The following is a 27,342-nucleotide window of genomic DNA, read 5'->3' on the forward strand; positions in this document are numbered from 1 at the left end:
AGGCCTACGCTCTGGACCTGTCGGGGCAGCGAGGGCAGCGTGCTGAATGTCTGCCTTCTTTAAAAGAAGAAAAAATACATGCAATATCTGTGTGATTATCCAATCTCCCTCCTGCTGATGGAGATCAGTCCTGAACATGGTGGAAAGACTGGGGACAGGCAAGTAAAGGAAGCTACAGCCAGCACAAAACTGTCCAAAAAGTGAAAAGAATGGTACTCCAACATTTTATATTTTATTAGATTAAGTGATATACAAAATTTATACAGTACTGTACCCATAATATGTTCAACAATTCCCCTTCATAAAATAACCTACTATTTCATTATCTATTTTGTTCGTGCCAGATAACTGTATCTATAAGATACACTAGATTAAAATATGCTCTTACAATACTTTAAAAACAACAATAGTACCGCTTTTGTAACATAAAACTCTCACCTTAAAACAATTTTTGGTGGACAAAGTTCATTATTGAGAGTTCAACAAATTGTAGGACTATTAAATTACATACACTGTACTGAAAAAGTTGCATTGCAATCTGCCCATTTGTACAAGATTTCAATCCATGTGTATTTATAAAGTATGTACCACAAATAACATAATACAGGTTTTTCTACATGACTTTACACTTATAAAAAAATCTTGATTACACATTCTGCTTTAGATAAATTCTTGCAGAGTCTGAATCTGAATAGGCTCTTTTACAAACCTGCCACAACCAAAAAAAACAAAAATAAAGACTGCTTTTAAAATGTGTTTTTTGTACAAGGCAACTTCTCATAATTGATAATAAATACCATAACCATCTATACAATGAGATTGTACCAGTTGATAGTCACTTTATATACCATTATTTAACAAAAACTTATCAAAAATCTTAAAAGCCATCTTTTTCTCATTTACAGAACGTGAAATCATTACGGTTCTTTGTAATTGCACCTTGTCTCTAAATCTCTCTGTGGCCAGGAGCTGGACTATTTCAGAGAACAGCAGTCTCAGACCCAGATGTGGCTACAGGTGTCCAACTAAAACTGATAAGATGTGCATGGACTGCCAGCACAAAATATCATCTGTTAGGCTTTAGCAGTTTGACTTAATGATGTGCATCTTAACTGAAAGGCTTTACATTGATAATAACTACAATAAATATTAATTATAATAATTAAAAAATTATATATCGGGTAATATCTGAATATCATTTAGATGTGCACAATTTAGATGAGCACTGTTTGGCTCAAGCTACAGGAATCCTGTACCAGTTTAACACATGCACTTCTTGAGTAAAATACAGTACTGTAGTTTTGCGCTCTGTGTCCAGGTGTGTAAATGTTATACTAAAGGGAGTCCTTTATTGTTTTACCTAGCTGTATCTGTGTCAAATGAATGTAAGCGTCAGTAACTACCATTGCTTTGATGATCAAGGACATAAATTGGAGGAACAGACGCTGCTGGCCTTCCGGATCTGAGCAGAGGGACTCACGGTCACAAGGACTGAGCCTCTTCACAATTCCTCAGTTTAGTTTTCTCCCCGTGTTTTACTGTAATAAACCACACTTTAACTAGCTGATCACATAGTCAATTCTTCTCTAACACAATGGGAATTCTTGGTCTCCAGTCCCGTTCTGAAGATCCTAGAGACTCATGAGCGTACCAGCCCTGGGTTGAACGCATACATACCATACAAATTACTGAAGACCTTTTAGTTAATACACGTTTGGAAATCTGGTCATACTACATGTGGAAGCTAACAATTTCCTGATATCATGCCTGTTGTAGGCTTGCAGTATCAGACTGTGATCGGTCACATTTGGGTCTGTGACCACAGTGCAGAAAGTCACACGTTATTTATCTCATCCACCTTGCAGCTCTAGAGACTGGGATTACTGTGCTCAAATCATGCAGTGCATGAACAAGACTTTAAATGTTAGGAAAAATATACTATCCACATGCACCTTCCTTCTCCAGGTACAGATACACACCACCCCTAAGCACACAAGCATGGTACTTCTTCCTCTCCCTCCTAAAGCTGGCGATTCCTCTTACAGCATCAGGCGAATAGAGTGCTTTTGTTCTTTGGTACTGCTCCCAGGCTGAATCGAAATCTCAGGTGTGTCATCTTGGGGTAACGTAACCTTGTCAGGTGTATAATCATCCCTCTTTAGATCTGAGCTCCCCCAGAGGGAAAGAGGAAAAATAAACAAAAAAAATTTTTATAAAAAAAATGAAAGCAGCAGAAAATGGCAAATGACAGTATTGTAGAAAGGATGATTTTTACAATTAATAATTATTGTTACAGTAACAAAAGTTAATACACTGGAACAATCATTTGCAGTTATAAAAACTCTTTGATTCTAAGAGATAAGATCACTTTATTGGCCATATACAACTTTTTTTCGCATACCCCAGCTTGCTCTCCATGAGACAGATGACAGGGAGAGACGCTTGGGGTCAGAGCGCAGGGTCAGCCATTTATACAGCACCCCTGGAGCAGTTGGGGTTAAGGGCCTTGCTCAGGGGCCCAAGGGAGTAGGATTCCTCTGCTGGCTGCTGGATTTGAACCGGCAACCTTCCAGCCACAGGCACAGATCCTGAGCCACAGAGCCACCGCACCGCCCTGGCTATACTACCAGCAATTCCCAATCCAGCACAACTGTAATTAAAGAAAGGAATACCCCTACCTGGCAGTTTGAGTTTCCTGCAGCAGGAATTACAGTGGTGTTTAGCTCGGAAGTTTCTTATTGCATCATCCCCCAGGTTTGCTGGACCAAAAATCATGTCGTAAGACCTGCAGAAAAGATTCTGGTTAAAAAAAAATACGTTTCTAGTGAAGGCTGTATTGATCACAAACATTTTTTTAAAGTTGTGATATCAAATATGTATGAACTATTCATAAAACTTTGTCAGGAACAAATCTCTTTACAGCCTTCACTCAAACCCACAGCTGCTTGAGTAATTATGAACCATATACGGATGTACATCAGTTCAGATGTCCAGGACTCAGAGAGAGAAGTCATGTTTAACACTATTTACACTTTAATCTTCAGCTACACAAGCTGTTTCAGGGAATCCTAATACTCACCCTTTCTCTCCACTTTTTATCACTGAGGGATCGGTCAGGATCTCCCCGACACCTGAGAAGAAGGCCAGAGCTTAGAGATAAGCACACACTTGCCTTACACACGTCTTTCAAACGCTCATGTGAATAACACAACAGGTGGAGCATATAAAGAACTAATAAATTATATTAAAAAAACTGAACATTTTTTTTGTGAATCAGTTACCTTGTGGTTTTATTAAGAATTTACATTAACTTTCGAAGCAGAAACAGTACTGCTCTTATCTGTAGTTTAATGTAATCTTAACAGAAATCCCCACTTTCCTAAGTATTTCACTGATGTCTGATTATGGGGCGGAGCGGTGGCTCTGTGGCTAAGGATCTGCGCCTGTGACCGGAAGGTTGCCGGTTCAAATCCCGCGGCCGGCAGAGGAATCCTACTCCGTTGGGCCCCTGAGCAAGGCCCTTAACCCCAACTGCTCCAGGGGCGCCGTACAATGGCAGACCCTGCGCTCTGACCCCAAGCTTCTCTCCCTGTCTCTGTGTCTGTGTCTCCCTGGAGAAAAGCTGGGGTATGCGAAAAGACGCATTCCTAATGCAAGAAATTGTATAGGGCTAATAAAGAAACATTATTATTATTATCAGCAACACCCTCCAAGACCCTCCCACACCTATCCTGTGTCTGTAGAATCTGATAGGTCCTCTGACCACTAGTGGAGAACTGTGGTAGTGCAGTATCTCCTTTAGCTCAAAGGTCACACAAGTCTACCACACCTTGCAAGTCCAGTACCAGAAGCTCCCCTCTTGAGTATTCATAAGTCCAGTGGCTGAAGGCAAGCATCGTTTCTTCCAGCAGGTTGGTTGGAATTATCTCATCCCCATTGTTGTTGTTGAACTTCCTGAATTCCCCGGTGATGCATTCCTCAATAGCAAACCACTGGCCAGCAGAGTGGCAGTACAGCAAGAAAACCTCCAGAAACCTTTAAGAAACAGACATGGTGGTAAATTTTAACTACATGAAAAGAACCCAAAGACAAATTAGAAGGCATCTGGGATGTTAATGTAGGTGTCTATCGGAAATAAGTGTGAATATGTCTAGCTAAGGAGGTGTGTGGAAAGATCTGGAGTCTTATGCTGCTCAGAATCAGGGCAGCCACCTGGCCACACATCACCTGGACATGATCAGGCAGGATGAGTTTTTCTACACCACCACTTAACTCTTCCAACCCTTCACTGGAAGTTTTGGCTGACACAAAGAGAACAAACCAATGATACAAATCTGCTTAGTTTACGCAATTTAATTTGTTTGAACTTGGATGCAACAGATGATCTGGTTGATGGTAAGAGAGCCAGCCGGCAACCCTATTCAGTGTAAGGACCTTATCCGGGGTACAGGTTCAAAGTCAAAGTCTCTTTGTGTCTTTCTTCCTCCCTCTACTCCGTTTCAGGGTGGGGCAGGCCATATCCCTGCCACAATCACGGAACACATTTACAGAGTGCTGAAAGACCTTTTAAAAACACCACTTAGCTTACTAATTACAGCAGGGTTCACAAATCATCAAGCTCTTAAGCAAAGTTGTGAAAATAATCATCAGTCACTTTAAAGCAAAATATGAACTGTAAATTACATATCTAGGACTGTATACAAGGAAATCTTATGATCTTTTGCTAGCTTGTTATAGGACAGAAGCTCCCAGCCTTGAACTTGAGAAATCACTTAAGCAGATCTCTTTCCTTAATTGAGAATTAAATTAAACTAACAAACTGATTGGAACTTATTTCTATTCAAAACTCATTTAGGGGCAGCAAGGCAGCCTGACAGCTCTGCATCCTGGGTTCAGCTCTGGACCTGAGGTGCTGTCTGCATGGAGCTTGTATGTTTTCCCTGTGTTTGTGTGGGTTTCCTCCCTTAGCCCCCCAAAAATCCTGCCAGTTAATTGGCTTTTCGGAAAACTGGCCCAGTGGCAATGGACAGGCATATCATCCAAGACGTACCCTGCCTTTTGCCCACTGCTTGCCAGGATATGCTCTGGCTCCACTGAATGGGATTAAGAGGTTTGAAAACCGATGGATGGAAGTCATTTAGAAAACACAATAGTTAAAAGGCAATTTCCACAATGTTTAGAAAATGGAAACAAAGTGTTCAATTTAATCCTGTCATTAAGAAAAATGATGTAACAGAGCTGAGATGGAATGAACTACAGCAGCTACAGTATGTGGATCCTGGGAACCAGAGCTGGGGAACCCTGCTACAGGGCCTACAGAGGGAGGCTTTCGACCTTACAGGCCTAATATTGCTCTACAATGTAAATTATGTGTGGAAATACAAAAAACAGCATGTATGCATGCAAGAGAGACAGGTGGCTGAAATTACCTGGGAGAATATGGAATGGTCTTCGGCTTCATTTGGTTAAAAGCAAAGGTCAGTTTCTGAGCTGCCCTTTGCTGCTGAATTTCCTGTAACAAAAGCATTTGTCAAGTTAATGTGTGCTCCTGTTACAGCACTCACACTCCAAAACCAGCTGGAGGCGCCCTGCGCTCAGGCTGGCAGTCAGAAATACTTTACAGAACAACTCGGTTTGGAGCTCAGGCTTGTATTCAATGACTCTGACCAAGAGCCCAGCACAAAACACACTGTTCATCCTGAAGACCAAAGAGTTATATCATGTTAAAAAAAAATATTAGGATGGTTTATACTGTCAGCTAATTGACAAAGATGGAACTGTTGCATCTGAACACTTGGTGGAGAAAAGTGGCCTTTCCAACTCTCATTTCCATAGATATTTACAGGTTAGAAGCTTCTTAAAGACAATTTGAGCCAGAATATAACAATGAAATATACAGACCTTCCAAATTCCCAAATGGGAAATGGGGGTCGGCAATAGCATCACAATCAAGCAATGGAAAGACGTTTAAATCCGCATAAAACCTCCAACTTGCCTGCATGTTATTTTATGTTATTTGTTATTTTAGAACCCCCACTATACAGTATCTCTCAGTACAAACTGCAGGGGGAACTGCGGGGAAAACCCGGCTAATCAGACTCGCAGCCACGAAACAAGTCACCAGAGACATGTTGAAACAGACAGAACTAGGGCTCAATCTTGGAAGGTCTCTATGAATGAAATATCTCAGAGAAAAATACCTGCAGCATTCTAAATCAAAACCATATATTTGTAACAAGATGACCAAAATGGTAAAGATACGTAGAGACTCCCAGTAATGTGGCAGTAACCAAAATGCAGTAGATCATTAGAACTTTTTGATTTTACACGCCCCTTTTGTCCGTTTATATTTTGTCTTTGTGTCTTTTGTATGTATGTGAAAAAGGGAATGTTGTGAGCCTCAACACAACTACAATTAATTAAAAACATTCCCACAGCTAAACGTAAGACAGAATGCATCAAGCTCTGACCACACAATGTCTTCTTTAAGCATGACCAGTAGCTTAGATACGGTTCTAAATTCGGAAGTGAATTAACAATACAACTGCACATTAACTCTGAATTTACTGCACTGTGGAAGGAAACCAATCTGCTGTCTCATGAACTTGATTTGTCGGTTCAGGCTGCTACTTGTTGCAGTCAGAAAAACATGTCATTAAAGCTACTGAGCTGCCAGCCGCTGCCCTTCAGTACCACAGCCAAGAGCAGATGTCTGGTGGGGTTTCTCCCTCTAGCGCCAAAGGACGGCCTGGGCATTGTGAAATTCTGCATAAAGGAAATGGGAAATTTATACCCTCTCCCCTCTCCCATTTCCACCCTGGGAGCTCTTGCCGAGTCCAGGTATACTTTCCTACTTCTCAAATCTTTTTCACATCAACATCACCACATCCTCAGAAGAATCCTACACTACAGAACGCATGTGTACACCCGTGTTCTAGTGGGAAGCAAAAGACCACCTTCTTCTGACTGCAATGACTGGAGGACCTTCACTGACCGTCAGCATACAGTGTTTCCAACACTGCCACCCAAAGAAAACCTGCTTCAAGCATGTGACACAGAAAATGAATTATCAGCTTCTGCCAAATGGTAAGGATTCATTCCGGGCAGACAAAGGGCACTGGAGGAGGTGCCGGACTATTCTGGACACTATGTGACAAAAGGAAAAGGAAATCATTGCCTCTAGTGCACTCGTGAGTATTTCCACTACCTCTCCCACAGAAGCAGAGGGACTCATCTTAAAAAAAACAGCAACTTTAGAAACAATAAGCCAAAGGAGAAGTATTTTGAAATACAAAATCTGCAGAACAGCAGATGTGTTCTGTTCAATCTGTAAGGAGGCGAGTTAAGGTCTGGGGGATTCTGGAATATCCTCTAGAAGTGTTATTACTTTCTTTGGCTTAAACAGCTGCTCCATTTGGATTTCTCATAAGAAAAATAAACATTACCTTGAGCAGTAAACAGATAATCTGCTGGTTCACATGTTGTATTGTGCCGATGAAGCACGGTTTCCGTTTTGGAAATTAAAAAAAATAATAAAATATCCTTAAAATTAAGCAAGAATTAACTGCCATGGCTTTTGTGGTTCTGCAGCTTAAGCAGGGCAAACATCAATTTAAAAAAAAACAATAAGCAGCTAAGATCTTCTTCGGGCTCTTACCCTGAGACAGAGATGCAGGACAGTATCTTCCTTGTAGATACTTTGCCAGGTGTTCACTACCTCTGGCAGGAAGGACTTGACTATGTACAGGTGTCCTGGTTTCAGGATGTCGTACTCCGACCAGGTGCACATGACCTTGAGGGCGCGCCGCAGGCCCCCTCCCATCTCTTCCTTGCTGAGGAACTCGATCTTGGCGCACAGCCCCCGCTGGGACCAGGACGACATGCTGTTGTTGATGGTGTTGGGGGAGCTCTCCTCCAGACGGTACACAGTGACTGGCTCACCTGCCGGGCGGGGGTACAATGGTATTGAAATAGGCATGTGGGAAAAGCAACACGAGACTGGAAAAGATTATTCTACTTTTATATCTCCTTACCTTTTGGCGGCACTGGGGTGAATGGAATGCTTTGTGATAACCGCATCAAATTATTTCGCTCCACAGCTAGGTTGACAAAAAAAACACATGAGCCTTGAGAAAAACAAATCTCCTTTCAGAAATAACTTTCTAGCAACAGACTTATCTGTAAAATTTATAATTCTGTATGTCTCACCTGAATATTGATAACTTATATCCAAAGTGGGCTTGAAAGGAGATCCAACAGCTAAACAGAAAAAACAGAATAATTTCATTTTTGTCTAAATAAAGTAGATCCTTACGAACGCATGTAAGAGCTTTACATGACATACTTTAACATGTACATGAACACTGCTGTTATCAAGACCTGTATTCCTAGAACAGCAGCAATCTATCTGCTAAACATTTAACATGTTAAGCTCTGTGACTTCCACTGTGGCTAGCGCTAGGCGGAGCAGTGGCTCTGTGGCTAAGGATCTGCGCCTGTGGCTGGAAGGTTGCTGGTTCAAATCCCGCAGCCAGCAGAGGAATCCTACTCCGTTGGGCTCCTGAGCAAGGCCCTTAACTCCAACTGCTCCAGGGGCGCCATACAATGGCAGACCCTGCGCTCTGAACCCAGGCTCTCTCCCTATCTGTGTGTCTGTGTGTCTCATGGAGAGCAAGCTGGGGTTTGCGAAAAGATAAATCCTAATGCAAGAAATTGTAAAGGGTTAATAAAGTGATGTCTGTTAAAGACAGGATGCTGTGAAGCTTAAAAGAAAGATGCTGCCATCAGTACAATGGTGTTTAGCCACAAGGTGGCGCTGTGTGACAGCTTTGTAACAACACTGCCATGTAGTGCGGACAGGGCTTTGAACATTCAACAACAGTAAAAATCAGTCTGAAAAATACAATTGCTCACAGTCTTTTCTGGCACTGAGGTGTGCATGTCTAGAGGAGTAGAGACATGATGTAGCTGGAAATAAAAAAATACATTTCAATTATAAGGATACACTTGTTTACCCTATTCCTATAAAGCAGGATCATAAATAATGAAAGCTCCAAGTCCATGATGATAACAACAACAATAATATCAATATTGCACAAGATATCCTTTGCAGTCCTAGACCAAGGGGAAATAAGGTCATTGTCCCATGCTTGTGAAGTGGTAAACGAGCCTAGATCTGGGGAAGACAGGGCTTCCTCTATGATCCAGCACACACCAGATATAAGCAAGTTAGTTAAGTGTGACTTGAACAACAGGTTCAAATCACCTGTGATCGTTTTAAGAGCCCCAACAGGTTACACAGGATGTTCTCATTAACCTGCTGTCCTCCAGAAAGAATGAAAACCCTTTCAACAACTACTTACAATAATTCTTAAATTTTCCCCAGTAATGGAATAACAATGAAAGAAAAAGAATTACAGTTACTACGATATTTCAGAAAACATTAAATGAATGAACAACCGGCATGCATTGATCACTCACTCCAAAGACTTGTCCCTTAGAACAATTTCAAAGGTAACCACAAACGATAGCGTCCCAGCTGTTGCCTATCTATGAATGAGTCAGTCAGGTCATTCACAGAGCTCCGATTTCAAAAATATTTATAGATCCAAAACTTACCATTTAAGGCTTCTTCCCCAGGAATTCTGCAGAATGAGATGTAAAGATATAAAACGGGCACATCAGTAAACAATACAATTTACTTCTAGTCTTTTAAAAACAAAGGTGGTACTTAAGATCTTGTAAATAGATTGTGGTAAAAATGCTGATGACAACATATTTAGGTAAACAGATGTTGAAGTCAGCTATTTTACCTTTACGCTTCAATGTTGTCTTCCACTGTACGTACATTTTCAAGTGCAGAGGACAAATAAAAGAAACCAACACCTACACCAAGGTTATTCCCATGACCTCAAGAGGTCATCAGACTGCATTAGCTGCAACTTTGAATTCTGGCCTCTTGTCATGTGAGCTTTCTTTCCCAGGAGCCAGAGCGTTGGCAACTTGTTGAAAACTCTACAGTACCATAACTGTTTATTTTGAGGTAGTTCTTGAGGCTATTTGACTTTCTGGTAGGTTGTCTGCCAATCAATGACACTGCAGGATGCCAGTTTATATTATATACTATGTTAGATAACATTTTGAATTTTTAAACAAACTAAAACTGTGTAACGTGCATCATCTACCCACTTTGCACAATATTTCTAGAATTATTTCCATTGAAGCATATGGCTGGTTGGCCATTCTGCATGGAATTCGATAATGGTGCATGCGTATCTGACAGCTAAGAAATGATAAATTAAGTTTCAAAATAGATTATCCGCACCTGAATGTGTGACATGCAATTTACTCCACAACATTCATCAAAAGCAAGAATACTTTTTCTGTAACGAAGTAACTGTGAACATTGTTTTTTTTTCTACAATATAAAAAGCATAGCAGACCGTGCCAAAAACCTTAGCGGCTTCTGCAGAATGGCCTGCTTATTTTCTTTTGCCATGGAAACCCTAATATTAGACTGGCAGCAAGCCAGAACCACCCAGTGTGAAATGTGTTTTATGAAAAGAGAAGATGGTAAATCTGTGAGTTCTGGCCTGATGTCAGCAGAGTGCTTCCTATGGCAAGAGAAAGCATAACAACCAGACACAGTAATTAGTCAGGTACTTCATTATCAGGCTCAAACAATGGCAAAATCACAGGACAATATTTAAGAATGGGTTAAAAGAACCATACGTACAGACTGCTGGCTTGTGCTGACTTTCCTTGTACTCTATCCTGTAAACCAAATAAAGAAAAACTCTTAAAAGGTAAACACTCTGGTAGAAATGCATACATTCACCAATTAGTTATAATAAGTATCCGGTGTCAAGCATGAATTTGAGAAGCACAAAACTGCTTATTAAACTATGGTTACTTTATGATCAAAGTTTATTCATCACACAGTTCTAGAAACAGGAGATAAAATATTCTATGTACATTAGGTGATTAAAGGTGTTTTGCTTCCACAGAACTGACCAAACGACGTGCATTCACTGTACATTTTTTTAAATCCAACGACTTGACTATTCTCAGAAGCGCATGCAAGGCTTTCTCGCCACTCTGTGCATCACTGCGAACGCAGCAAATTGTCTTCATCAGAGCAGAGTGCTGTAACTATATGGACCCACCAGCAGCCCCGGAGCCTTCAGGTCCTCGTGGCAGCAAATGTCTTCAGCTGACACTCTGCTGTGATCTCTGCCACTCCTGCTCAGCGCTGATCAAGTGGAAAAGCAAACAGCATGTTGTACAAGTCAAACAAAAGGAGACTGAATACAAAAAGCAAAGTGCACATGTAGAAAAGGGAATTTCAAAGCTTCGCTACATCCAAGTTCTTACATGCACGTCATTTCATATCCTCAAAGAAAGAAGCAAAAATAAAATACCCCTTCCTCGATGGAGCAAAATTCGTTTTCCAACTCTCTCTGTACACTGGTAGTAAAAAAACAGCTATTGTGAAAAGCCAGCAAGGCTCAAAAGGCTTTCTGACCCCATCCATACCTCAATAAATCAAGACAAAAACACCATGACACTATATGGTGTTGATGGACACTTGCTAAGAATGGACACTTTTCTGTCCAGAAAGGTGGGCACAGACACTCGAAGAGCCTTACATGATTCAGGGTGGAGTACTGAAAGGTTTCTGGCAAACTCCGTGAATCCTGCATAAGAATTGACTGCTCTCATGTGGCCCTCAGGATGACTCTATGACAAAAAATTGAAGAAATAACAGCCTGAAAGATAAAAAATAAATACGACAGCCAGAACCACCCAGTTCTTTCATAGGTCCACAAGTGCATCTATATAACAACTAATTATTTTAAAAAGCACAGACACAAGTGATGCCCATATGTAAATCAGAAATCTAAGTTTAATAAGGCTTTAAAGTTTCAAAAAGAATTGAGAGAGATTATCACATAAGAGGAAAGACAGTAAAAACTAAAGCTTTCTTAGTATGTATTAGTTTTCTATTCCAGTAGAATTTTAAGAGATAAAAAAATAAAAAATGAAGATGACTGCTACAGAAGCTGAGACTGTAAGATTAGGAAAATGAAGAGTAATCCTTCTCGCTGGAAATAGTGTTTGCAGACCCAACAAAGCCACAGAACATCAAGAGATTCTCCATTCTTGATGTAGAGGAAAACTTACCACGTCTCTCGTCCCCTTGGATGGTGACATATGACTGACTTTGGTAGTGTCGTCTTTTGTAGGTTTCTGTAGGTCAGGGCTATCTTTGTGTCCTTGTCCAAGAGGAATTGAAAATGCAAAAAAAGTATGTATTTTTAATGTTAAAGCATAGTTAAAAGTTTTGATTTTGTGTTAGACAACATAAGTACAAGTTTCATAAAAAAAAAGATATTTTAAGTGACCCAAGACAAGGTTTTCCTGGAAAGAAAAGTGTGATGAATCACATCACCCTCACCTTTGATAAGACAACATCCTCAGCGATACTTAGACGTTCTATCACAATGTTTCCGATTGATTCAAAGGTCACCCAATTTCAGTCCATGCACTGGCCAATGCAGCCCTTTGAAACCTTGGATGTTAGTAAAAGCAACAGTATCGAGCAGCTGCATTACAAAGGATGCCATTGAAGTATCTTCAGAAACAGCCTGTCATTTGTTAATTTAGATTATTTTTGGACTGTATTTAATTTTAAAATACAATGTATTTGTAACAACTTGGGTTTTTCTAACAGAGCTGTTTTCCGTAGATAGCTTTGCATTACTGGCACAATTTGTAAGGTATTTGCCTTTGGGACAGGAAAAAAAAAATTTAAGCTTTTATCAAGGATATGTAGTGCACATGGAATACCTCCTCTTTTGTGGTTTTAACATAATGCTCAGTTTTACCTGACAAACATGTGGTACACTACTGTGTTAAAGCACACTGCTTCATGACATAATAGTGAAGCTGCAGCTACAGACCCCGACCAGTGTCGGATCTTAAGATTAGAAGACGGATGACTCAAATGGCAGAGATCAGGCAGCTAAAGATTGGAACGGAGAGGAGAAGGACCTGTGCACCAGTGAAAGAGAGTCACCTTCAACCAGACACAGAGCCCAGACCCCCTAGTGTGTGAGCTCAAACCTCTAGGTTTGGCCAAGCTCCGCAGCCTCTGCAGCAGTCCTTTGGGTCCGTCAGCGTTATCAGTCTGCTTATGCTTTCCCAAAGCGCGCAGCTGGACGTCCTCTGCGGCTTCAGCTCTGTGCTCGGGCCCCCCGTTTCCAAAGAGCTGGACAGCCCCTGCGAGCTCGCACCCGGGCAAGGGGCTGCTCCTTCGGAAGCCATTGCCTGCCACCACCTCCGCACGCTCAGACTTGGATTTGCAAGCTCTGCCCCTCCCATCGCAGCCGGTTTCCTCACTAGCCTCGTCGTCGCGAAAAGCAAGATTGACGTGTCCTGCCATTTCAACGCAAGCAGGCGTAGAGGTAGGGCATGCCAAGCTGACGGCATGAGAAGAGCTGGACACAATAACTCTAGGATAAATGCTCTTTGCGCCACCATACTTACCAACAAATGCCCCAAATTCAACACCAGAGCTCTCGGGCGGGGAAGCTTGTCGCCCTTCAGCAGAAGGCTCTTGAGGGCTACAGCCACCGGGCTGGGACGGGGTGCTTACAAAAAACTTTGCAGTTGGGGAGGAAACTTTGGGCGAAGCGTTTGGGGAATCGGCTCGCTTTGTGTTATCCGGGTGGGACAGCTGCCTCTCGGCGACGGGATGGCCCCTGAGCCGCAGCTCGGGAGGGGGTGTGGCACTTCGGAGTAAGGCACTGCCTGAGGCGCCCGCCTCTGGAATGTTTGCAGTTTTCCTGTCCGGACTCGGGATGAGGTCCTTGCCGTGCCCCTGGCCGCCCGTGTCCGGCTGCCGCTCGGCCTGTGCCCCCACACCAAACAGGGAGTCTGCGATAGTCCCTGGACCTTGCGCAAAGGACGACCCAAAGTACGCCCCTATGCTGCGCTTCACGAACACAGAGGATTTCTGCGAACTGATGTCCATAAGGTTTGGTCCCAGGTTCTTCGAAACGCTGAGCTCCCTGGTGATCTCGTTGTGGACTTTGCTGGCTTCGGAGGCTCTCTGCGCGGTGAGGGCTTTCAGAGTGTCCACGGTGAGAGCCGACAGGTCCTGGAGGTGTCCGATCTGAGAGTCCAGGGAGTTCAGGGACCGCTTGATAAAGTTCACCCTGTTGCCGACTTCCTTCAGCTGGATGGACATGTTTTCAACCCTAGGCAGAAAGGAAGCAATAAAAGTCAATCCTTTTTGTTGATGGTTTTAAAGACAAATTCGGTTAAGAATTTACCTACTTGGATGCAATAAAGCTGAATCACACAAAAAAAAAATCAATAATCAAATCATGGCTAAGCTGTGATATTTTTCTAAAAATGAACAAGCTTACAGAAAAAGAGCCATCAATGTACCTGTCTGAGGTGACCCTAATTCTTTCTTCACTTCCCGAGTGAAACTGGTCATCTTTTTCATGAAAGTATGATTCTACACATTGCTCTTCAAAGTCATGGAGTTTCTTTTGGTCTTCTTCTGTCAGAAAGAGTTCTGAAAGACAGAGGAGTGACAGCTATCTGTGCAGGTCTGCCTTCCTCATTTATTTTAGAGAGAGTGTTGCCCAAATGCAAATGTTCAGGCAACAGAAATGACTGGGTTGAGATGATAGGCTGTGTAAAATGCTTAGCATTTCTTTATATAAACCAGTTCTCATGTTTAGATGCTTTTCCACATAGAAATGGAGGCCTGTGACTATACATACTTGGTCCATATGTCCCACGGCCCTTCTTCCTCTTCCTACAAATTCCAGAGAACAAGGAGACCAGGTGACTGAAGAAGATCAGAGGAGGAGGAAGAACAGGTTTCTCGTGATATGCCATGATGAAGTGGTACCGCTGGTACTTCCAAACTAGATTGGAAATGGCCTTCACTTGCAAATAAACATTGCTGTAGAAAACAAAATACTGTGCTGATTAGAGACAACTCCCATCTCCTTTCCATTACACCCATGCACAAAAATATAAACCAGATTACTAATTATCTAATTTAACACTGCTCATTATCAACTAAAAATGTAAAAAGCTGTTGATGGAAACAAAGTTATTGCATGTATTTTAAAAGATGCAATGGTTTTACTGTTTTTGAGATTTAACATTTAAGTGATGTGCCTCAGGCATCACACTCATGAAGAAAAGGATACTAGTTCTTCACAATGCACAGAAGCTGTACGGCAGCAGGGACTTTGAACAATACCCTAACAATACAATATATTACAATTCAGTATAGGTACTGTATAGTTTAGGTGGGTACACGCACACGAAGAAGGCTCCACAGCCGAAATGTTGTGTTTTCTTTCTTCTCTTTTCAGCATGGAATAAACCCATTACTTGTTCCTAGGTACTGTACCTAAGTATACTTAGTACCTGTATACTAAGTATATTACAGTTACGGTGGCATCATCTGACATTTTAGCAAAGAAAATGTGCCTATGTACACAATTGCACACACAGGTTATGATCTATCTTAAAAACAACTTACAAAATTCACTATTAAAACAGATCCTTTGTGAATACTTACTTGAAGAAGGCAATGAGCAGATTGACCATGAGAATGTACTGAACAAAGAGGTAGACTGCTTGTAGGAACGGTGTAATCCATACTCCAGCTTGACAAAGGTGCTTTACTTCACTATTGTTTGCACAAGCTATTGTAAAATCAAGAAAAATGGAAGAAGAGTCAGGTGCACACAGTTCATAGGATGAAGTAAAAAAAATACTACATTGGTAGTATTGTAAAGATTTTTATAGTGACAAAGTAACCATGAGAAGCTTCCTTTTGGCAGGAAAGTCAAAAGGCTGTAATGTAAAAGTTTTGAAAAGTTTGCCCCTGCAAGATTACACATCTTTGTGTGGTTTCATTTTTGTTTTTAATCTTTTTGAGCACACGCCATGAGATATCTAACAATTCAGCACATTAAAACATCCAGATGTTTAATGTTTGTGATTTATGCCAATGCACACACATTTTTAATAATAACTTTATCAACATTTGCAGACCATCGTTTACCAATGTTGGCAATTGACATTTTCCACTGGCTGTGCAGTGGGAAAGTTAATATGGACACCCACTTTCGCATTTTCATCTACTTTAGCCTTCACCGGAGCAAAAGGCACAGCTTGGTTAACAAGTTTCTGTACTGTAGCAATGCATTCTGGGTTATACTTTATACAGTTTCTAAATAAATAAAACAATAAAACAACATAAATAAAAGAAACGTTAAATAACTAAGGTTAGGGGACCACAGAGTTATCAGTCTCAGTTCTTGAAGACAAGGATAAGTAAAGAAATTAGAGAGAATTAGACAAATTGCAAATACTAACTTCCTTTGAGACGGAAGTGAGTTAGTACACAACTTACATTCTTGTCAGTTATTATTGCACCACAATAAATTGTATTACTGTACAGTAGCCCTGCACTTTTATAATGATAACAAAAACAAAATGCTAAAAATAAAGAACTGCACTCTTCTTAGAATTAAAAAAAATCTCATACAAGGTTAGCTATAATATCCTAAGAGTGATGTCATTTTTTTGCACATGCATGATCTCAAATTATGGGAATATAATTATGCTGAGTTTTCAGTACTCTTATTAGTTAAAAAATTTGCTCCCAAAAATCACAAACACTTTGTCTGAAACAGTTAAGCTACAACAAAAATGTTACTCTAGAAAAGCTTTCTTTGCAAACCACGGAACCATACCCTAAAATATTACGTTCGGTATTCACAAATTCACCATGTGTGGAGACTTCAAGGTACATAACCTTCGCAGATACCGGGGTTTTACTGTACACAGGATTCACTACGGAGTTAAAAGAGCAAATCCCAAAAATGTAGATCTCAGAAGCTACATGGAAATTCTTTGTCTAGCCCAAACTCAAAATTCACCTTTTCATCAGGGACTATGTCTGATTGCTCTATATTCTGTCTATAGAACTTTTAATGCTCTTGTTTATTTTTTCTTTTACTTTCTAGTGTACTTTTTTATCACTAAGTACAGAATCCATGGATTTTGGAAAGGTGCTTTATAAATAAAGTATATAATAATTATTAGACGAGCTCCCTGCACTACTTAGTTGTATCTGAGGTTGCTATGGCAGTGTACCACTCCTCTGTAATGCTCGGAAAGCTTACCATCGATCTCATAAGCATACACTTCACCGTACATCATCCAATAGGGCTGAAAGACGACATCCTTCGCCAAGGTCCACGATGGCTCCTCTTCAGGGTACAGGATAGCCTTCCTGGGAACGCCGAAACTCAGCAACACCACTGCCATGATCACAACGATGTAAAACATGTTGGCCACCTCAAATTGAAAACAAACAATACCTAATCAAATCAAAGCAACAAGCATTAAATCAGACCTTGCACCTTTTGCCCATGTTTACAAATAAACAGGTTGTGGAACACCAGTAGATAGAAGGAAGCCTCTGTCCAATACACCTACTGTGCTCTCAATTAATAACTTAGAACACAGGTCTAATAAAATTTATTAGATGCAAATCTAAAAATGATATGCCAAAATGTTACCGTTGTTTTCATCATCTAAACAGTGTAGGGGAAGGAATAAAAAGGCAAACTTAGGATGTATACTTGTTGTACACAAATGCTCCCAAATATTCTGAAATTGTCCCAAAAGCTTCTAAGTATACGAAAATCTCATCTGTTTCCACGTGTTTCCAAATGCTCCCAAATGTAGCTAGTGCTAAAATCAAGGGATGTTAAAATTATACAATGTATTAGTATGACCTTATATAGAATAGTATTGATTTTTGCCCACCACAATACAAAAAGAACTTTTACTACATTAATGTTTGAGAAAGATCTAGGTAATCAGTAATAATGCTTACCATTTTGCCAATCATCATCACGTAGGGTCCAGCTTGCTGATTTACAGCCAAGATGTCTAGAAGCCGCACATACCAGAATATTATATTAAGGCAATACACTATTCTTCCAGCAATCAAGACACTGCCACTTCCGAACCTCAGTCCAAATCCAACAAAGAAGGTGACGATTGCAAGGGTGTCTGAGATGTTGAAATAGTCGGTGAACCAAACTTTTATCTTCTGCCCTATCTTCCCAGCTTCAGACATAAATATCTGCAAAGGAAACTGATGCAATCAGTGCCAAGACACAGACAGACCTATCAATAAAACAACAATAAGTATTTTATACATCAACTTCTTAGATACATTATATAAAGGCAAAGGCAAAAACAATTGAGAAAGGCCCACAATACAGTAAACTGCACAGAAATAAAAGCTAGTTGTAGGGTGTAAAAGTGTGTTTTAAGACAGGATTTGAAACCACTGGCTGATGAGGTGGAAGGTCATTCCATTGCCTGGGAGAAGAGGACAGAAAGCACAACGCCCAGGGTTGGAGCCTCATACTGGGAGCAGGAAAAAGGCCAGAGTCCAGAGAATGAGTGGGTGTATAAAGGGATTAACAGTTCACTGAGGTTGTCAAGAGCCAAACCAACCAGGTCTTTTAAAGGTGAGCAGCAGCACTTTGGCTCCCTGTGGATTTCAGAACAAAATTCAGTTTCCCAGTATAAATCAATAAGGAAACCTTAGAATGCATCTGGAGTCAAACACATTCAAATTACACAACTATTGAAAGGAAAGGGGGTACTGTACCTCACGTATCTTCTCAATGGCAGATGTAAATATGTAACAGATGACGATCCACTCTTGTGGAGAAGGCCACTCTGGCATTTTCACCAGAACCACATATGTGTACAGCATCAAGAATCCCAAATAGGCCAGCTATGGGACAAGCATGCAACAGCGTGGTTAACAACACAGTCCTGGAATCACAAAGACACATCCGAAAAGCAAACACTGCAATGTACAGCCACAGCAGGACGGAGGTGAGGAACAGGTCAGTAAAGAACCGGCTGTGTCTGTACACCTCAGTAAAGAGAGGAGATGTTAAAACTCACAGTCATGGTTTAACTTCACTTTACTTATGACTATTTGTTCACCACGTAGATGGCCATGCAGTGGTAAGGTGATACTTAATAAGGATGACGACAGATAGAATCATCTCCTGTGAAGGTGAGGGCAATCAAGTTCCCTTGCTTTTATGAGAATGAGCCAGATTTATCATTCATCCCTGTATTACATCTGTCAAAGGCTAACTGGATTATTTTAGCAGGCAACAAACAGCCATGATTTTTACGTTTAATGTGCACAATTCCGTACTTCTGCCTCAGCCATGAAAAACAGTAATCCATTCACAACGGGAAAAGTGATTTTAACTCCTCCATTGCTGCACTTGCAACATGTAAAGTAAGGGCACTTCCAGAGTGCCTACACTGGACCATAAGCAACAGAAAACTGAGCAGTAATTTGTCCTTTGGCATTGTTACCATTCGTGTGTGTAACCAATAGTGGTGTTAGTGAAAAGCATTCAGGGCCAACAGCCCAGAGGGGCATTTAGGAGAGTCTAACTCCATGTTTGTGCCCACTGTGATTAAGTACTTGATGTTATCAGCTCTTCAAGTGCTCTGACCTGCCTGGGATAATGCCTTGCAGGGTCAGATATGCAAATGAAATGATGGTAGAGATGAACGGGGCGTCTGGAAACCAGCCTGCAGCAAATTTTGGCCATTGGAAAAGCTTGAGCGAGCTCGTGATGAACCCAGGGCTCATGCCCTGCACCTCTAGTTTCCACGTCAGCTGCACACCCAAGGGTGAGGCTGCGTAACGAAATGCTGGCGCAGTAAATGTTAAGCGCCTTTGTGAACTACAGCACACACCGTGTTGAACCAGAACTTCACAATGGGAGCGTGATAGAAAGCGTAGAATTTCCTGGTGATCGGCAGCCTCCTTGGCCTCACATGAACTTCTGTTTCTTTCTTCACCTCGATGTTGTCATTGATCCTTAGTTCCCTGAACACATCCTGGAAAAGAGTGGAGCAAAAATGCACAATGAAAGACAAGCATACTAGCCGTTTTCCTCACCGTTTTCACGCTTGAAATGGGGACAATTCACAGGAATGGTCAGCAGTGATATCCGTTTGGAGACCAACATTATTCTAACTGCAACAGTGACTAAATCCTTAAAGAAAGTCAGAAGCACGAAAAACTGCACTTAAAAGATTTATTTAAAATACTCCACAGCTTCATTCAAGGCTCAGAAAATGATGTTCCAATGGTGGGGAAAAACACCAACACATTTTTAGAAACATCTGAAGAAGAACAGGAGTTAGAAACCTTGTGGGTAAAGTAAACTGTAATGCTGCCATCCTGAGAATTCACTCTGCTTATCTTTTTCAAAACAGTGCAACAAATCCAGTCTTCAATTCCTTTTTGAGGAAACAAGGCCTCTTGAAAACAAATGGCACCACATACTCGGTTTGTCGTCTGGGCTGGGGTGCGGGCAGGAATTTTGATTTATCCCAGAACTTAAACGTATCCTGCATCATCTATAGCCCGGAGATGGCTCATGCTTGACTTTAAACATCCCAACAGAAATGCTTCTGCGTATGGCTTTTTAACAGAGGATGAGAACTGAACTGCCCAAACATTTACAAGGAGAATTTTTTAAAAATTCTGACCATCTGAATGTCCTCAGAGGGGTTCTGAAGGTTGTGCTCACTGTCCTCCATGGTCATTTGATGAGCATCCTGTGACTGAGGGATGTGAGACATCTCTGCTTTTGTCTTGTACTCCAGCAGAAGAATGGCAGGTGGGACTAAAATACTTAAAATGACCTGGGAAAAAAAATAGAAAATGCGGCTATTCCTCCAGTGTAACATGATTCATAGGTTGAGAACATCCCCTGTGAATTTTAACATTGATAAAAATTGAATATATTCTTAGAAATAGAGAAAACGCTCATATAGATCACTTTTCACTCATTTCTGATACACGCCTTTCCACGACTCCCTGAGGCAGAGGTGCTGGTACCTGTTCAGCACCTCATAGCAAAACTACCAAGGCAATAACAATGCAAAAAATATCAAGGCAAATCAAATAAAAATAAAATCTCAGCTGCCCTTTCATGACCCTGTTCTTTGAGACTAGTTCTCAAGCTTATGTTTTTCATTTCTGGAAAAATGTTTGTTCTTGCGTAATCTTATTATAAGGCCACAGCTGTAAAAACGATTAAATATGTATATGATAATGTTGGCTATTGCTTCTCTCCAAAAATACTCCTTTGAGCTTCTCAGATAAGATTTTAAAAATCCCAAGAGAACCGAACTCAAAGACAGCTTGGCTTGGAAAAGAAGAAACCTGAAAACTGTCCCTTTTGCTAGCCGGCTTAATTTTCCTCCCTGCTCAAATATTTGAAAACATGCTAACAGCAGGTCAGTTCACCTCCAGCACAGAACTGACTACTGCTGCAATGTTGCCACATCCATTCCACCAGACATTCACATGCCTATGGAGGTACAGGACCACTTAGCTGGCTTCCCACAACATCTGGGAACCTGTCCTTATTGTCCCACAGTTTCCTGAGCTGCAATCCGTTACTGTCACTCCCCACTCCCCTCTTCCCTTCAGCAAGATTGCATTAGCCAGGTCTGCTGTTACACATCAGTGATATTTCAGAGGCATGTGCATGAACAGCCTCAGGAGATGGAGAAAAACGGTTTGCTACTACTTTACAATCAGAGAGTCAATGGACATAGCAGGTGGTGAAGCATTCCCACTATTTTGGACAGGGTGGGTCAATACTAAGGAATGTTTTGTAGGGCCGTGTAAAAAACAATTTCATTTAAAACGTGCAAGTTACCTTATACCAGGAATTCTTTCTCATGTTCAGCCTGCCCATCCACATGTCTGACAGCAGCATCTGGGTACAGGTGTGAGCCACGAAAGGCCGCAGCCTGGAGGACACAGCCAGCTTAAGGCACGTCGAGTTACTCCAGTTCTTCAGCTCGTAGGTTAGCAGCTTCATCGCCATCGTCTCATCCTGTCTGAAGGACTGCTCCAGCAGGTCCACAGCCAGTGTGCCAAACTCACTGAAGCACAAAACAGTGACCAAGTTATTTTAAAAAATAAAATGAGAAACCAAAAGCCGGGTACCTATGCAAACTGCATAGTATTGTTAAAAGATAATGTATGTTTCATTTTCATCCTCAAACAAGCTGGATTATGAAATGCAGACCTGTTAAACTCATTCTGTATGTGACCTAACATGAATTAAAATGTCAGTACATTACAAAAGCAGCTACTGGCTTTGGGCTACTTAAAAAAAAAACACTTCTAGAAGCACATTTTTCAAGAATGTACAGGCACTTGGACAGACTATACAGATATTGCGCAAGAGTGCCAGTGGCTGCATTCATGCTGTTTGACATGCCGATGTCTGCACCATGGGCTCCTGCAGCATTCTTCACTGAACGGGGCAATTTCGCACACCGTCACTGGAGACGACGGCACTAGAGCTGGGCAATTTCACACACCATCACTGAAGAAAGTTAACTTGATCTCAAATACTGTTTAACACAGGTTCGGAACCCTGAATGACACTGCACCCTGAAAACCCAAACCTCACACTCCTGACTGCTCCCCAGTGACTCCAACTTCAGGCAAATAATGACTGAAGTCTACGTTTCAGAGCTAATTTACAGTCATCCTGCAGTTTACCAATTTTTGCACAATGAAGACAGCAAAGACAGTATATACCCATTTTTCACCCAATGAACAAAACTATAGTTTCTCTATAACAAATGAAACCTCTTCATAGGCAACAAACTTATAGTACGCTGAGAAATACATGGTGAGGCTGTGATTCTTGGAAGACCTGGCCAGCTTCGTAAATCTCTTGCAAACGGTCTTAGACTTGAGTTGTAGTGTGTGCTTTTATTTTATTGTGCATTGTCTATGCAATCAATATCCATTATGGGTCCAAATCGTGTGAAAAAAATCTCAGGGTGGTGCTGAGAAAGCAAACAGCATGAAATAAAAACTATTTTAACTTAAATAATTGTTTCAAAATTAAATGAATGGATCGCTTAGATTGGAGTCAGGGTCAGTAATCAAAAGACATTTCTATCGCTATGAATGTGGCTGCTTCAACTGTCCATATAATGTTCAGATAAAAGGACAAGATAAAGAGCATAGCACAAACAAGTGTTAGTGCTGTAAACTGTATAGCATTACTTAGGCAAGAGATTTCTTTATTTCATAGTTTTAATGATTAAATTAATGTTTGAAAGGGGAGATAATTCTCCTTTCTTTTACAATACAATTAAAAATAAAGTGATTGGGGGAGGGTTGTTCACTGGTTGTCAAAGACCTGATCGGTTATTTAATGCTTTGTACATGCCGTATTGGTTTGTCAATGTTAATGAGTTAATCTGTGGCTAAAATAATGCTTTCCATTTTCAGCAGCTGTCTCATTCTAATGCAGGGGTGGTGTTGGGCGTGCTCTGGAGGGGGAACCACATACAAGTCAGAAAAATGAACATGGGAATTATGCTTTCAGTTTATGAAATCTGATTTCAGCCATATTTGCAAAATGGGGAAAGGCGAAAGGGGTTAAAAAGTGTTTTTGTTCTAAATTCTTACACACATACTTTGAATACTCCTTGAGCTCCTCGGATGTGTCATCCACGACGTCGCTCTTCTTGGCTTCGTAGGCCATCGAACGGCACAGCTTGCTGGCCACCAGGGCCTTGGCCATGGACTCCTCCCCGTGCTGCCAGAAGAAGAGGGACATCTTCTGCCTCTTCATGAGCACGGCCCACACCAGCAGCTCGTTGAAAGGGTAGGGAAAGCGCCGGGTCTCGGGGTCGTCAATGTCGACAATCTCCTCTTTGCTCTTCTTCTTCGACTGCTCAGTTGACGATTCAGGCTACAAAGAGGGAAGGGGGAAGGGAGAGTCCAAAGATTAAATTGTTTATTTTTACTTTTGGTGAGGAATGCGGTTTTCACATTGAAGCATAATGGTTCCAATTAACCAGTGAACAAAGACACGTCGTGACTACAATATTTACGTCTGGGTCAGGAAGTTTGAAGTTGCAATAAAATATACCATTCTACTAAAATGCATACATAAGCTGCAAAGAAATTTTACTTGGTTACATTTCTAAACTGTTTTCCATCAGCTTTTAAAACTATGAATCTTGTACATCCAGCCACCTGGGAGGTTAGTTACACTGGAACCCGCACTGTGGAATTCTGATTTAATAAAATGCAGGTGTCTGCGATACCTTGGGCTTGTAAGGCTGCGCAGTCTTAATGAAGTGATTGTGCCTGGTCTTCTCCTTCTTGTCTGCTCTGATAGTGAACGGCTCGTGATTCCTTCGCAGCTGAGACCCGCTGCTTGAAGTGGAATGCCGCCCAGACCGCTAAAAGTAATACACATTATTTCTTCAGGCAGGGTACATGATTTGTCCTTCACCTGCAATTCCACTGCATAGCAATGTGCAGAAGACACTCCAAAAAGGGACTTTCTTTGACGGTAATATGACTGTTTTTTTAATTAAAAATTTCAAGGTAAAACAAATGGTTATTCCTAACACTTATCCTGAATTCAGATTTCCACTATTACATTTTGAAACACCACCACTGTCTTAACCAATATTGTTTCCAATCTGGCATTAGTCCCTTTTCTATCATTAAAAGCTTAAAAACCTGGATTCTGCTCAAGACCTGATGCAGGCGCCACCTTAAAAAGTCAACAGTACACGGAATGAATGGAATATTGATTTTTCACTGATGTTATTCTTTCCCAGTTATCATGCAAAGCATGCGAAATTTAAGATCATAAGTCCTCACCCTGTTGTTTCCATGGAGGTTGTTGTAAACAATTCGAAAACGCTTTCTAGTGTAGTTGCATCTGTAGGTGCCACCCATGAGGTACTCAATGACCAGACCCACATCAATGAGCGTGACTTTGTAATCTGGGGGGAGATTACCCTGCAGAGGAAGGAAATACGACACCTGCACTCAAAAGCCATGTCAGGATAACACCACGTTACACCAATCATGTGGGACATGAGAAATGTGATACACATTAGATAATACAAAGATAACGTTTCTTAAAAAGGAAGCTACATCCTTTATTTGCACTTAAAAAAAAGATAGTAAGCATACCTGTACAGGCTTAACCTGTAGTGCACTTTTGGTGCGCTAAACAAAACGGGCTGGTAGAACTCAGCAAACCAGAAGGGAGGATAGAAGCTCTCGGTGCAGATAAAACACTGGTAAATATGGACCCAGTTTTGATTACCAACAGCACGAAAACTATACATATTGTCATTCCAATGTGTTCACTACGCCATATTAAAAATTGAACAAATTTAACAAATACCTGTTTTACATCTCTCACAAGGTGAAACAGAGTGGGATTTGTTGGAGGTTGTTTCTTCAGGGAGGAAAAAGAAACAATTATTAACAAAACTGCAAGATTAAACTTAGAAAAATAGGAACATCACTACATTGCATCAAGACTTAGCTGCAACAGAAGCTTTTTATACTCTTTGAAAACAACTTTTATGTTTTTTCCCCAATTAGAATCTCAACCCACTAGAGGAAAACAGAAATAAAATATCACTGAGTAGGATAATAAAAGTAAAAAGTACAATGTGCTAATGCTTTTGTTCACCCTTCACTCTAACTGGGACAAGTGGAGGGAGACGCTTTCAAAAGGGAAGCGAGGATGACAGTTTCAAACAGCAGATCGCCTGCGGAACATCATCGTGAGCACGTACCGTGTTGTAGAGCTCTTCCAGACGGGGGATGGTGAGGAACTTGTGCATGCTGACGCCGTTCTCAATGAGGAGCTTGACAAAATCCACTCGGTCCATCACCAGGGCGTCCAGCATGGCCTGCTCCAGCGACCCCACCTGTGACGGCACATTACGCAGCAGACTGAAGAGGACACAGCTAAACCATGCTGCCACGACCTGCGGCATGTGTGTGATGGGGGCCGGTTTCAATCCTTCACAAGCCTCACTGGGCTCGGCTCCTGCCTGTGTTGTCCCGTGCTGTTGAGAAGCTTAAGAGAACGGGACATTTGTCCTCTTGGAAGGAAACAGCTGCTGCAAAACCTGAATCACTTCATTTTTCAGTACCTCAGGACTCTTGCAATGGAATGGAAAAGCCACAGTCACTGACCGCAGCACTGGAACACTACAATAATCCATTTCTATATCCCAAATAGCAGAAACAAAGGGGTATGTTATAGGACTGCACTGGAGTCTGAAGCCACTGACCCTCCAAACCTGACTGGTTCCAACCCGGGTCCAAGCAGCAGCATGACAACATTAACCCTCCACATGCATCATGAGAAAGAAAAAAAAAGTTTTTTGTTAAAATAAAAACTAGTATCCGTGAGCATTTTGTTTCCATCAGTTTCACATCTGATTATACTTGGTGAAATAAGACAAGTCTCTGATTATGTGGTAATGTGCGTTTACAATTTACAAATCCCTTCACAGAGATAATAAGCATCTGTTTTTTTAACCGAAATGTCAAGTGTTTAAGAGCAAGTCTAAGAACTAAGGTCACAGATTTTGTTTGTGTAATGATTAATCCCAAACATTTTATAAAGTAAACCTAGTCAGTGACATGCAGGCTCCATAAAGATGCAATAGAAGATTAAGTTTAGCTAAATAATCACAATGAACACTGATAAAGGAACGAAGATCAGGTAAGATGATAGCTAGAGCAGACGAGTGTTAAGTCCTCACTATTCTTTACAGATACCATCTTTTCTTTTAGAAAATCTGTGGAAACCCTGTTAAAGATGATAAAGCTATAAAAAGGAAGACTAATTTTAGCATTTCACTGTTCCGACTGATTGCTGAAGTACTAATACACTCTACTGACAGCGCAATTTGATGTAATTTCCTATTATCACCAGGATTCTGATCAGTACCAAAGCTAATGCTCAGTCATGTCTTTTCTGGAATCTAACTACATGAATCCAAACTTTTAGGCTCTACAGCAGCTTTGAAGAGAATCATCGACACATGCATTTTCTCTGGTATCACCTCCTACTTACCAGCCACTGCTGCCCGTAGACAAACACGTGGTTCTTAGCGATGTCCACTCGATCCCAGGCCAGCGTGAGGACCAGCTGGTCAAACGCAGATGCATTGGTGCCTGAAGTCAGAGGAATGCAAAAAGAGGAAAGGCAATGAATATGCAGGAACAAATTCAAATCCAGGGTAACAAAATGAGGATCAGGCATGGTGCACAAAGTTCACACTCAGAACTCCCATGCGGATAAGTCTATTCTGGAAAAATGAAGATGTTTAAACGAGGCAGGGTGGCACATA

The 27,342-nt window shown here is 41.2% G+C and overlaps 1 protein-coding gene across 4 annotated transcripts in view; it reads right to left on the bottom strand.

Moving 5' to 3' along the window:
• Nucleotides 1-210: 210 nt before the first annotated feature.
• The window catches only part of trpm7 (transient receptor potential cation channel, subfamily M, member 7), a 53,583-nt gene continuing 26,451 nt past the window's right edge, over nt 211-27,342 (bottom strand). For 3 of the 4 annotated variants that reach the window (XM_088640793.1, XM_088640794.1, XM_088640792.1), the window contains exons 11-40: nt 27,066-27,166; nt 25,771-25,905; nt 25,371-25,424; nt 24,836-24,976; nt 24,268-24,405; nt 23,632-23,909; nt 21,843-22,071; nt 20,662-20,817; nt 19,861-20,004; nt 18,737-18,865; nt 17,948-18,199; nt 17,229-17,403; nt 15,614-15,740; nt 14,799-14,983; nt 14,455-14,587; nt 13,126-14,261; nt 12,184-12,275; nt 11,649-11,739; nt 11,166-11,251; nt 10,736-10,773; nt 9,619-9,644; nt 8,914-8,967; nt 8,209-8,259; nt 8,034-8,099; nt 7,658-7,941; nt 5,430-5,512; nt 3,830-4,035; nt 3,080-3,131; nt 2,679-2,785; nt 211-2,164 (exon numbers count right to left, since the gene is read on the bottom strand). In XM_088640793.1, coding sequence (XP_088496919.1) covers nt 2,040-2,164; nt 2,679-2,785; nt 3,080-3,131; nt 3,830-4,035; nt 5,430-5,512; nt 7,658-7,941; nt 8,034-8,099; nt 8,209-8,259; nt 8,914-8,967; nt 9,619-9,644; nt 10,736-10,773; nt 11,166-11,251; nt 11,649-11,739; nt 12,184-12,275; nt 13,126-14,261; nt 14,455-14,587; nt 14,799-14,983; nt 15,614-15,740; nt 17,229-17,403; nt 17,948-18,199; nt 18,737-18,865; nt 19,861-20,004; nt 20,662-20,817; nt 21,843-22,071; nt 23,632-23,909; nt 24,268-24,405; nt 24,836-24,976; nt 25,371-25,424; nt 25,771-25,905; nt 27,066-27,166 — 4,874 coding nt within the window. In that variant the 3' untranslated portion in view covers nt 211-2,039. The remainder of the gene's footprint in view (nt 2,165-2,678; nt 2,786-3,079; nt 3,132-3,829; nt 4,036-5,429; nt 5,513-7,657; nt 7,942-8,033; nt 8,100-8,208; nt 8,260-8,913; nt 8,968-9,618; nt 9,645-10,735; nt 10,774-11,165; nt 11,252-11,648; nt 11,740-12,183; nt 12,276-13,125; nt 14,262-14,454; nt 14,588-14,798; nt 14,984-15,613; nt 15,741-17,228; nt 17,404-17,947; nt 18,200-18,736; nt 18,866-19,860; nt 20,005-20,661; nt 20,818-21,842; nt 22,072-23,631; nt 23,910-24,267; nt 24,406-24,835; nt 24,977-25,370; nt 25,425-25,770; nt 25,906-27,065; nt 27,167-27,342) is intronic. The other variant, XM_088640795.1, reaches the window with a different exon arrangement.

This window comes from Lepisosteus platostomus, chromosome 7 (assembly GCF_059453375.1).
Source record: "Lepisosteus platostomus isolate fLepPlt1 chromosome 7, fLepPlt1.hap1, whole genome shotgun sequence".
NCBI lineage: Eukaryota > Metazoa > Chordata > Actinopteri > Semionotiformes > Lepisosteidae > Lepisosteus > Lepisosteus platostomus.